This window comes from Cavia porcellus, unplaced genomic scaffold (assembly GCF_034190915.1).
Source record: "Cavia porcellus strain 051 isolate PalLab524CR breed Dunkin Hartley unplaced genomic scaffold, mCavPor4.1 scaffold_7, whole genome shotgun sequence".
NCBI classification, from domain to species: Eukaryota; Metazoa; Chordata; class Mammalia; order Rodentia; family Caviidae; genus Cavia; species Cavia porcellus.
In genome coordinates, this window is record NW_026947490.1 from 62197205 (window position 1) to 62210332 (window position 13128).

Genomic DNA, 13128 nt, shown 5'->3' on the forward strand with positions numbered 1-13128 from the left:
TTTTTTTGGTACTGAGAGTCAAACTCAGGACCTTGTGTTTGCCAGGCAGTCACTTGTACCGCTGAGCCATATCTCCAGCCCTGAATTTAGATTCTTTAAGTGAAGCTGTTCATTTACAAGTATTTGTTCAGTGATGCTATATATTTTTTGAAATATTAGGATATCAAGCTGAAATCTTTATGAATTCTATCATATATACCAAAAGTAACAAATTCATTTAAATAATTCTTTTTTAAAATTTTATTTATTTACTTACTTACTTTGGCTCTTTAGACAGGTTCTTGTTGTGTAGTGCAGGTGGCCCTGAACTCACTAGGTAGCCCAGGCTGCTCTCAAACACCCAGAAGTTCTCCTACCTTAGCCTCCAGTGTGCTAGGAACATAGTTGTGTGTCAGTACACCTGGAAACTTGTGTTTTAAGTGGTATCTTTCTCATCTGTTACTCCAAAGTCAGAGGTGATAATACCAAAACATTGCAAGCAAAAGTTACTATCAACAAGCACTGAATAGCAGATAACTGAGGATTAAATATTGTGATCTGGTTTTCTTCTTGCCTGAATTTTAAAAAATTTATTTACTTTCTATTTTCAGATACTCATTACGCAGTTCAGGCTGGTCTCAAATTCACAGCAGTCCTGCCTTAGCTCTTCTAGTGCTGGGACTACTGGCATGTACCGCCATGCTTGGCTTGCTTAAATTATTTTATGTTAATTAATTGGTTTATTTTTTTGTGGTATTGGAGATTGAACTAGGACCTTATACATGCTAGGAGGCAAGTGTTCTGCCACATCTCTAACCTTATTTATTTATTTATTTATCTCAAATGAGCATCCTACAATCTAGTTCAGGCTGACCTTGAACTATGTTGCCTAGGTTATCCCAAAACTGGCCAGATCCTCCTGCCTCAGCATCCCAAGTTCTGGGATTTCAGGCACGCACTACTATGTCTGGTTGAAAATTTTACTTTGAGAAAGGTCTGCAAGTTTGCCAAGCTGCCCTCAAACCTGAGATTTCAGGTATGTGCCCTTGAGCTTGGCTTACGTGTTGACTTTTCTTTAAACTGGAGTTGATGTCTTGTCGATGAGGGATATGTTTTGATATGTAAGACTAAGATTCCATCCAACCCTGGAATAATGCTTGATAGCAAATTACAGTCTGTTTTGTTTTTTACTTTGTTTTTTGCTGTGCAGAGGCTTGGACCGAGGACCTCAGGCTTGCTAGACACATTGCCATGCTGCTGAGCTACATATCCAGTCCAGCCTAGAGTCTATTTTAAAAACCAGCCCAGGAAAAAATGTTCCAAAACCCAAAATGGTGTAAAACAAAAATACTGTGTGCCCAAGTGTTTTAAAATAGTTATACTGACATCCTCTAGAAATAATATTTAAATGGATAAGTAATTGGAAGTCAAAACTTTTCTCATTGTGGAAGATTTCAAAGAGTAAAATAATGATCCCACCCATGTAAACTTACCAAGATTTTGTACCATTTGCATTTCTTTCCCCCTCCCCCTCCCATCCCTCCCCACCCCATCCCTTACCCCCTTCCCCATCTCACCTCCCTTCTTCCTCCCTCCCCCCTTCCCCACCTCCCTTCTCCACCCCTCGCTCCCTCCCTGCCTCCTTCCCTCCCCCCCTTCCCCACCCCCCATTTCCTCCTCTTTTTGGTGAAATATTTTGAGGAGCTTTGCAGATCTCAACATCCTGTCATTATTCCTACTTGCCTCTGTTGATGCAGCACCTCCGGACATTTCTTATGAAATAAAATGTCATCGTAATTCGTGAAATCAACTCCCGTTCCTGTAATACACAGGTTTCCTCACCTATCTCACAGATACAGGGTTCACTCAGGGTGGTGACGACACCCCGAACTTGCCTATTACGTGTCCTTTTTTTTTTGTATCTGGAATAGAACTTAAGACCTTGGGCTTGCCAGGCAGGCGCTTCACCACTGAGCTGTATTTCCAGGTTCTCCCCGACACACACACATCCCGTTTTTGCAGAGTGAAATCTCGGTGTGGTCCAAATCCGGACACCTGAAGTAAACAGATGCAGCAGTTGGCTTGCTTTTTCTCTGTGACAGCGCTCCTGGCACGCGTGACTTCAACGCGGGGCGGGGGGTGGGGTGGGGAACACCTCGAAGGAGGCCGAATGCAGCCCTGAGAACTACCCGGAGGTCCCGAGGCGCAGCGCAGCGCCGCGCCTGGAGAGAGATGGTTCTGCTCACTGAACTGCTGCCCAGGAGGCAGAGCTGCCCAGAGGAGCTTTGCTCGTCTCATCCGTGGCTTCCGTGGCAGGGCACGAAGTGCCTCAGAATAAGAGGCCTGGCTGTCTGGAGGGATTGAAGTGTTTTCACCAGGCTGCTTGGAAATGCGTTTTAATGTGTGGGATGTAAATTTTCTTTTCCCATCTGGTGGAAAACTGGAATAGCATTTGTTTTGGCCAATTGTGTAAAAAAAAAAAAAAAAAAAATCTTCTTGGTCCTCCGTAGGACTGGGGAGGAAGGGTATGTACAATCCTAAAATACCAAAATAATAAAAACTCTTCAAGCAACATTCGCCACTGATGATAGGTCAGCAACATCGTATTTGAATGTTGAAGACCAGCAGTATCCTGTTAGGTTGATGAGACGTATTTGTTTTTATAACATTTGTAGCGTGGTAGGGGAAGCAGCAGAGACCACCACGCTTGTGTAGAGGCACCATGGGTGGGATTGATGGAGCCAGGGTGCAGGCAGGCAGAGAGCATGGTAAGACCGTCCGCAGCGAACAAAGCGAAGAGTGTCCGTTTTACAGGGGTGGAGAGAAGGCAGGGGACATTAGGAGGGAAGATTCTGATAGACATCTGTGGTCAGAGTTCTCTAACAGGCTTGCATCTCAGTGGGAAAGGCCTTGAAGTGTCCGGTGTAAATTTTCAGGTGTCCCCAGATGTCCCACAAGCTGAGAAATTATTTGTCCTGTCTTCTTTCCTGTGCTGCCTGATGACAACTTCCATACTGAGTTCCCTGGAGACAGTATTGCCTCTGTTGACAGCAGGTTGGGGCTGGATCAGGTCTGATTTGAACCTTACTGTTTTAAGTTGGGTAGATCTAGGGTTTTGCTTCATTTTTTGAGACAGGGTCTCCCTATGTAGTTTGGGTTGGTTTTGAAGTCTCTGTGTAGTCTAGGCTGGCCTTGAAGACAGCAATCCTCCTCCTGCCCCAGCCTCCTGAATACTGGAATTATAGGTATGTGCTGTCATGCCCAGCTAGGTAGATCTAGTTTAAATTCAGTGTATAATTAATTAATCTTGATTTTTAACTTAAGTAGAATAGTTTCCCTATGTAATAGCCTCTTATTGAAGGAGAAAAACAGTCTTAAGATTTGAGTGGGGGCTAGGGATATAGCTCAGTGGCATAGCACCTGCCTGGCAAGTGTGACATCCTGAGTTCAATTCCTAGTACCCACAAAACATAAATAAATAAATAAAGATTTGGGGGAAGCCAGGCATAAGTGGTACATGCTTGTAATTCTAATGTTATGGAGGGTGAGATAGGAGGATTGCCATGAGTTTGGGGCTAGCCTGGGCTACAAAGTAAGTTTGAGACTGGCTTGGAAAACATAGCCCCTGTCTCAAAAAAGAAAAAAATTGACATGTGGCATACTTGCTGTAAATGTTTACTTTATGATAATCAGTTTCTGTCTTAAAGTAGGCCTTTAGACAAAGTGACTTATGCTAGTTTAAACAGACATACAGCTGAGATGCAGCCAGTGAGCAAAGAACCTACCTGGTGCGTGGAAGACCTTAGATTTGTCTCCTAGCTCCACAAAAATAAATAAAATGCATAAAATTGTCTCAATAACATAACATTAAATTTACTTGTTATGCTTAATAGGCTCTGGAGGGGATAGAGAAGAAAAACTCTTGGCTGCTTTATAAGCTTTGTTCACAATCTGATGGCATGGGCTTATCTAAAATTATGTTTTATCCTTTAAATTTAGGTACTTTAGATTTCTTCTAGCCGTTTTTGTTTTGTTTTATTGAGACAAGATCTCATAGTCCAGGATGGCCTTGAACTCACTCTGAAGCCCAGGCTGGCCTCAAATTTGTGGTGATCCTCCTGCCTGAGCCTCCCAAGTGCTGGGACTATAGACGTGGGATACTACATGGGGCTCTTTTAGCTATTTTAAACATTGCAAACATTCTCTCAGGCCACTTGAGTGCTGCAAATCCAAATTTTTTTTTTTTTTTTTTTTTTTTTGTCTTTTTGAGACAGGGCCTCTGTATGCAGTTCAGGCTGACCTTTAGCTCACTTTGTAGCCCAGGCTGGTCTTGAACTCACAAAGATCTTCCTGCCTCTGCCTCTCGAGTGTTGGGACTACAGGCATGCACCACCATGCCTGGTTTAAATCATTTATTTATTTGTTTAGCAATACTGGTGGTGCTAGAGTGCAGGCTAGACACAGACTCTATATTCTCAGCCCCTATTCATTTTCTTGTGAGACGCAACTGGCTAAGTAGGCCAGGCTGACCTCGAAATTGTGATTCCCCATCTGGGCTCCTGTGTACCTGAGATTACAGTCATGAACCATCATTATAGACTATAATTAAATTTAGATTTCATAGTAAGACCACATGTCACTAATTTTTTTTTGGAAAGTGAACACTTGGACTTGACTCTTTAAAAAGTCTGATTGGGAAACCATACCTTTCAGTGAGCAGGGGAGCCGCCATGGGAACAGGAAGAGAAGCCAAACCACACCTTCCCATGAGCTTGTCCGGCTGGAAGACCAGAAGGGCAGCACCTCCCCACCCCCACCCCATAAGCAATGGGCTGATTCACAGCAAGTCAGGCTGTGAAGACAGCAAGTGAAGTACAAAAATCATGTTTGTGTTGTTTGATTGACTTACTAATTGATAGAATTGCGGTGGCGGCTGAAAAGAAGTATGAAATATAAATGACCTTTAAGAATGCAGGGAGAGATCCCCGACCCCCTGGGGTGCAGCGTGGGACACGTGGGGTGGGGGCATATAAGTAGCCTAGGTTTGGGGTGGAGCCTGAGGGGGTATTAGGGATGCACAGGTAAGACAAATAAATATAATATTAATAACAACAACAACGAAAGGCTGAGGATATAGCTCAGCAGCACAGTGCCTGCCTAGCAAACACAAAGTCCTGAGTTCAATTCCCGGTATCAGAGAAAAATAAAAGGAAGGTTTACCAGACCCTGTCCTAAATGCTTCACACAGTGACTCAGATAGAAAGGCTTAGTTCTCGTTTCTTGTGTTGAGGTGCACAAGGAGAGAGTCTGAATAATTTCTCTGTGTCACACAGACAATATAAGGCAGAACCACAATTTGGGCCCAGAAATCTGGCTTTAGATTTCATTAATCACGCCATCATTTATTACCTGGAATATGCAGATGTTCAGTGTTGAGCTGCAGTTTCAGAGAGCATCTCCTGAAAAGTCCAGTTACCAAATAGTACTCATATGCTGTGTATATGGCCTATAAAGTGTATACTAGGGCTGGGGATTTAGCTCAGCGGCATAAGCGCCTGCCTTGAAAGCAGGCAGTTCTGAGTTCGATCCCTGGTACCAATAAAAACGAAAAAGCCAAAAAAAAAAAAAAAAAAAAAAAAGCATATACTAGTGTATATTGCTACTGTGTATATACATGACTATGTATTATATATGTACTATAATACATCATATATAATACTGTGTTCTTATATCTCTAGTTATATATGCATAGTACTATATGGTCACTATTATAGATGTATACTATTACTTCATATTCAGTGACAGAATATAATTTCATATTTAGATACTAATTCAACTTATTTTTAAATTTATTTTTTGTTTTGTAGTGCTAAAAATAGGCCTAATTCAATTTTAACCTTCAGTGTAAAGGGCATAGACATTTTATATATTACTTTATTTTTTTGGTTTTTTGAAATGGGGTCTTGCTATGCTGATTTTGAACTCACTTTGTAGCCCAGGCTGATGTTGAACTCACAGCCATCCTCCTGCCTCAGCCTCCCAAATGCTGAGATTACAAGTATGCACCACCACACCAGGCACATTTTTTTTTTTTTTTTGTACGGGGGATTGAACTCACAACCTCAAGACTGCAAGGCAGGCACTTATGTCAGTGAGCTAAATCTCAGGCCCTTAATTGTCTTTTTGAGACCCAGTCTCGCTATGCATTTCAGGGTGGCCTTGTACTCTCAGGGATCCTTCTGCCTCAGTAACTTTTTTTATTTGTTTTGTTTGAGACAGGATCTGAACTCACTGAACATGTAGTTCAGGCTGAATTTGAATTCACTATGTAGCCCAGGCTGGCCTCAAATTTGTAATCCTCCTGCCTTGGTCTCCCAAGTGCTGGGATTATAGGCGTTTGCCGCCATGCTTCGTTTAGAAATTTTACAATTTATTTTATTTTTTTGATACCAGGAATTGAACTCAAGACCTTGTGCTTGCCAGGCAGGTGCTGTGCTATTGAGCTCTATTCCTGGCCCTTAGAAATTTTAAATGTTACCTATTTCGATGAATTAGTAGTTGTTTCCCTATAATCGCTGGCACCAATGACCCTTTTGTCTGTTGAATTATAATTCTGAAGCCAGGAGTGTGTGACTGTCCAGAGCTTTAGAATTACAACTTTTAAGCTAACAAGGAGATCAGTCTCATTGCTGTTTAATCAAATCAGTTAGTTGAATATTACTCAGGAATAAAGTTAGTTAATTACCATAGCTACCAAATTTGGAACCATAGGTATTACTGTTTTTTATTATTAAAAAATAACAATTTTGGCCATTTTAAACATACAGTTAGATAATGTTAGGTGCATATTCATGTTGTTGTGAAACATGAAATTTTTCATCTTGCCTATCTGAAACTCTGTACTTGTTAAACAATTTCTTTCCTTTCTCTTCGTTCCCAGTTACCCCTTTCCACTTTTTGTTTCTATAAAATTTGACCAACTTCCTCCTGTAAGTGGAATCTTACTGGTCTTTTTGTGACGGGCTTATTTAGCATAATTTTCTTGAGGTTTATCTGCATTGTAGATTTGTTTCCTTTGTAGGCTGAACACAATATTCCGACGGAAGTACAGTGTATGTTTAGTTTTATTGGTATTTTAAAATTGCTCTTGCCGACTCCGTCCTCTACAGAGTTGCACCAAGTGACAGGTAGAAGAAACACGATGGGATGAGATGCAGGTGCAGTGGTTTGACTGCTGCCTAGGCAGTTGCCCAGAGTTGGTTTTAGGGGCTGCCACGTTGGGGCCTTGGCCTAACACAACTGGGGTTTGGGCTTGACACCCAGCCCTGAAACAGTTAATTTCGGTCAGAAATAAAAACGTGAAATTTAGGCAGGTGTTTTGTGTGAGGTTTTGTGTATGTGTGTGTGTGGTGGGGGGGTGTTGAGGGGACCGATCCAGGACCTTAGCACCCAGCTGCCTTTCCAGCCCCTTTTATTTTTTATTTTGAGGCAGGATCTTGCCAAGTTGCTCCATTGCCCAGGTTGAGCTTGGACTTGCAGTCCTCCTGCCTCAGCCTTCACGAGTGCTACAATTACAGGCTTGCACCACATCTACCTAGGACAGTAGTTTTCAAGCACCTTCTGTGGTTGATGGCTCTGGGAATGTCCATTTCTTATTATTAGAAGTGACCTGTTATTCACCATTTAGTCTTATGTCTGCTGCATAAATACATTTTTGAAATTTTTGGCTCAGTATTTCTCTGTAATTGACTTTCCTTGTGCATTCACTGCTTTGACATCTTTTAGCCAGTAAATTGTGATTGTATCTAACTGGGCATGGCGGCACATGTGTGCAATTCAACATAGCACAGCTTACGAGAACCAGAGTTTACTGGGACCCTGTTTTCACAGAAAAAGTAGAAAGAGGGATGCAGAGCTGGCTTAGTGCTCAGGCCCCAGTCCAGCACACACACATGTGTACATGTGTATGCATGCAGCTTTAGTGCCTGTAGAGTTCTGCCTTCCATAGAGGTCATATTCCTCTTCAGGTGTGATACCTTCAAACCATGATAAGGGAAACACAGTTCATAGGAGGTTATTAGATGATGCTCCATATTATAAATAGAAAATTCACAACACTATATGGATTAAAAGATGAACTAAGAACAAAGAACTCTTAACTGTTTACTGAAGTATCATCAAAATATACTTTTGAATTCCTCTATAATTAAGAATGCCTTCATTTTGATACATGCTTTGCTTTCAAGGGGTGAATTTTTAGAAACATAAAAGTTGGTCATATTTGGGCTGGGGATTTAGCTCAGCGGCATAAGCACCTGCCCTGCAAGCAGGCAGTCATGAGTTCGATCCCCGGTACCAATAAAAATGAAAAAGACAAAAAAAAAAAAAAAAGTTGGTCATATTTATAATACTAGAAACAGCTGGGCATGGTGGCTCATACCTGTAATCCCAGCACTCAGGAGTCTGAGGCAGGAGGATCATTGCGAGTTCGAGACCAGGCTGGGCTACAAAGTGAGCTCAAGGCCAGCCTGAACTGCATAGTGAGACCCGTCTCAAAAAGACCAAAAAAAAAACTAGAAACAGTTGTGTACTTCCTCCAGCTTTACTCAGATTATAGGATTCAGATAACATTTATTTAAGCCCTACATTCACAAAAAAGGATGAGGCGATGGTATCTCTTTAGACATTATGGAGAAGAGAGATAAAAATTAACTGTATTTTCATTTAACACAACTAGTTTTAAAAAATTAAAGTGAAAGTTTAGATTTGTAAATGTTCAAAATGTCAGATATTCTTATTTTCCTGCTTTCATCCTTAAAATATTTGAGATAGTCTTGACATCCTCTTTTTACCATAGAAGAAAAAAAGACTCTTCATTGGGTTGCCTTGACACATAGAAATCAAGACCGTTTTCAACTGCTTGCTTAGATTGTCAGTAGATTTTCATCATAGCCCTGGACGTTGAGCTATATATTCTCAGGGAGCAGAGTTGATAGAGCAGTCTGCTGTCCGGTGGAATTACATCTCTCTTGAATGCAGGCCCTGGAGGTCTGTGACACTCCCAGCTCCACTATGACATCATAAGGCCCATTGTCAGGGACCTTCGCTACAGAGTGGAGCCAGTCTACTAGGTGCTAATCAGATGTGTGTTACAACATCGTGAGGTTTTCCCAGGTTTAAGTGTCACTATTAGGATTTTTTTCAATTGGAAAGCCACCGAAGGCTGTGAATTACATCAATTCAACCTATTTCTTCAGCTTAACCGTTGTCTATTGTGGGGGTCTCAGTGGATGTGGTGGCAGCAGCATAATCTATGTTTCAGGCATCCGTTAGAAGAGGATTATTCTTCGGGGGATCTGGAAAAAAAGGTAAACTATATCTTATGAGTTTATTCCTTCCACTTTTACATCCTCATAAAGAGATGTGTAAATGTATCCTTTTTATGTATTTAACATATTTTTTTGAGCAGTAGCCTACTTGATTATTGGAATGTGATAACTACTCCTTGACCTTCTCCGTATGACTTTTGCCTCTCTTTATTTAGATTTTTCAGGGAAATGTTCTCAGATGAACAGCCTCCTTCTGCTCCCCATCCCATTCTGTCACTCCCTAATTCCTCACCATAGTTTTATGTTTGTTTTTTAAGAATTGCACTGCACCCAGAATGAATGACGTATTTACTTTGGTCTGTTGAGCAACTTTGTCTCTGACAGACGAACTCTCTGTCAGGGTTTCTGAATGTGCTGCTGTGATGGAACAGGCATCTCACCGTGTCTGCACTTCATTCTATTAGCCAATAGCCAAGACCTTCCTGCGTAAACAGGGCTACATTAGTCCAGAGCAGCAGGTTTCGGAGTACAGTGCATAGAACCTTGGTGAAACTGAGGACACTTTCAGAAGGTTTGCTGGGACAAAACCGCTTTTCTGGTTGTTAAGATGTTACTTTCCTCTTCTAGGTACCATCAGTTGCACTGATGGTACAAAAACAAAAAGATAAACTGTTGTTTCCAGTTTGAATCAATCAGTGGCAGCAAACTGCAGTCATGGTATTCCCCAGTACCAGTCATCACAGCACAGCAAAGCCAGTTTCACTTGAGGATGTCCTGGAAGAAGCAGTAAAAACTTGCAGTGACATTCAAATGCTAACCCTGAGGACATATTCTTTAATACTCTGCATCGTGAGGTGAAGCTCACAGCACCCGTGTGAAAAGCGCTTGTGATAGTTTGCATGCTGTGGTAAACTGGCCAGGGTTTTCACTCTCGGGGAGGCATAATTTTTCCCAAAAGAATGACTAGAAGCCAAGTCAAGTAAACTTGTCACTTCAAGTGCTTATTGGCCATGATAAAACTCAAGTTTTAAGCAGAAATTTTATCTGCCATTTATCTTGACCATCTGCTGATGGAGTTGGTGGTATTTAGGGAATGTGGTTTGTGATAGTGGGTTGGCACATGGTGGTACATGCCTATAACCCCAAGATTCAAACCCAAGAACCTCAAAAGCAAAACAAAAAACCCAGCATTTGAAAGAGCCACTTAACTCAGTGAATCAGTGTTTTCATACAACTACTGCATGATGTTATTACAAAATCCTGTGTGACAGATTCATCCAATATATAGGATCTGCCAGTGGGTTTCAGTATAATTAATAAAGTTTCAAATTCTACAATATAATTACCCATTTAAGGCACAACCACTGTTGACTTTGTTGAAACAAAGAATAATACATTGTTCTAAGAAAGATATTATAATATTCCTCCCTCTTTAAATCATGTATCAGTGTGAGACCCATAGTTTCTTCCCATACCAAGGAATCCAAATATTGCAACAGATTTATTGCAGGAGATGGAAGAGTCTAGTAGTTTTCACAGCCAGACATTAAAGGAATTTTTTTTTTTTTGTCTTTTTTGAGACGGAGTCTCGCTATGCAGGTCAGGCTGGCCTTGAGCTCACTTTGTAGTCCAAGCTGGTCTCGAACTCGCAACGATCCTCCCACCTCAGCCTCCCGAGTGCTGGCATTACAGGCATGAGCCACCACATCCGGCTTAAAGGAATTTTTTTAAAGTAAAAATAGCGGCATAAGTGCCTGTCTGACAATCTCGAGATCATGAGTTCAATCCTCGGTACTGAAAAAAAGTAAAAATGATTTTTTTGTTTTGGACAATGTAATTCTTTTTCATAAAGATTGTTAGTTTCATTAACATTACTTATGTTAATACATAGTAGATTTATTGTTATTTTGCAATGAGTTTCCAAGTGTTTAGAAATATTTCTCAGTTTTAATGTCTAAGTTTTTTTAGTGGGACAGGTTTTGAGACAGGGTCTTACTGTGTAGTTTAGGCTAGTCTTGAACTCACTATATAACCCGGACTGGCCTTGAACCTGCTGTCCTCCTGCCTCAGACTCTCAGCAGCTGGGATTACAGGGATGAGCCCCGCACTCAGCACAGGTTTAATTTCTCACGTTGTATGTATCAAGAGATAAACCAGGGTATGCTGAAGTTGCTTTGTCCTGGCTTGCAAGAACAAAACTTTTATTCTTTTCCAAAACACTGTGTTTAATGTCATATATCTGTAACTTGAAATCAGCAATAGGACGGATGTTTGCATCTCAGACATCAGCAAAAGCCCTAAGTCAGGATCCTCCCTTCCCAGGATACAATTATTAAATGCTTTCTAACACTCAGTTGGATAAAAATTACATAAAGCTATCTACAGTTGTTAGCAAGTTTTAAGTCTAAAGATGTCCTGAAACTAAATTTTGTGAGAATTAGTTGTATGGGGGAAAGGGAGTCCCCTGGTCATTAGCAGAGCAGTGGATGTCTTTCTGTAATCTAGGGCTGTGTTTTGTGCCAAAGATGTTCATAGAATAAATCCATGTTTTCCTTTGTAACTCAGAGCTGTTAAATCTACTGGCTCCACATGAGTGGTTCTTTTTCTTTTCCCCCTAAACTCTAAGGTAGGCGATAATAAGAATATTCAAGGTGTGTTCTCCCGATGAGCTGGGTACTGGTTGCATCTGCTCTCATTTGTCACCTTCTGTCCCTTTTGATAGACGGGAATGAAACTCCCAACCTACTGTGTCCAGAATGAGTTCGTGTTCTCTAAAATTGAAGAATGAGTTTTAGGAACAACAGAGGTTAAAAGCAGAAATATTTATTGAGAGAAAACTTCTGTCTGAAGAGAGACAGAAGGGACCCTGAGTGGATTACCAAGGACCCTGCCTTTTCCAGGGACTTTTATAGAGCAAAAGCATAAGATTAGATGGCTCAAAGATAGGAAAAAATGGAATTTGCAAAGTGGATAAAGGTGGGACAGGACTGTGATCAACCAATAAGATTAATAGCTCAGGTAAAATTGATTAAATTGGGAACAAATGGGGAAGCGAGTCTTGTAGAAAGCTGGCATTCTTAGGGAACAGTGGCTCCTCCTATAGGGGATTGGAATGCTGACTTCTGGCTTCTCATGTGGTCCAGATTTAATCCCTATGGGTTATACTTAACCTTGGCTGCATATACTTAACAAATGGCTGCATTTGCTTTGCCTTCTGTCCTGAGATCTGGCCCACACCAAGAGGTGTGTGTCTCCCCCAAGGTCACCAGACCATGGTCCTCTGTCCAGCTTCCTCTGACTGCCTATGATAGTTCTAACTAACTCAGCTGCCTGTAACAACATTACCTAGGCTGAGTTTGAGTCTGGCTCAGGCTCTGGCTTCTCCCCGAAGCCTTCCTACCTTGCTCAGCTTTCTCTTCTGTACCCCTGATGTTCACGGCTGTTAGTAGAGCAGTGGTGGCAAGCCTGTGGCACTCATACCCAGCAGGCTGTTTATATCACTGCTAGCCCTGTAATTGTTTTTCTTTCAAGTAAAAGTAGTTTTGCCTAAACTAAAACCTCAGTATTCAGGTTTAATTGCAGCATCAGCAGTAAGTAAGTGGGTTTGGGGTTGCAGTTTGAGCACTCAGTCTCTAAAAAGTTCGCCATCACTGGTAGGATTTGGCAATCTATTGCTTTGTAAGTATCAGTCTGGTCAATTTTTCTGTCTACCTTAGAGCACCTAGGATGATGCTCGACACATATTTTCTCTTGCATGGAAAACAGGTTTTAACCTTTTGATGATGTAAATTTTAGTTATCTGTTTTATATTTTTAAAACA

General features: G+C 41.3%; 1 protein-coding gene across 9 annotated transcripts in view; it reads left to right on the forward strand.

Moving 5' to 3' along the window:
* The window catches only part of Crem (cAMP responsive element modulator), a 69594-nt gene that overhangs the window by 26594 nt on the left and 29872 nt on the right, over positions 1-13128 (forward strand). The window contains exon 1 of one of the 9 annotated variants that reach the window (XM_063253697.1): positions 9084-9347. The exons of 6 other annotated variants lie outside the window; for them this stretch is intronic. In XM_063253697.1, coding sequence (XP_063109767.1) covers positions 9270-9347 — 78 coding nt within the window. In that variant the 5' untranslated portion in view covers positions 9084-9269. Of the gene's footprint in view, positions 1-9083; positions 9348-13128 lie in introns of those variants that run through there. 2 more of the 9 variants (XM_063253695.1, XM_063253694.1) reach the window with 2 other exon arrangements.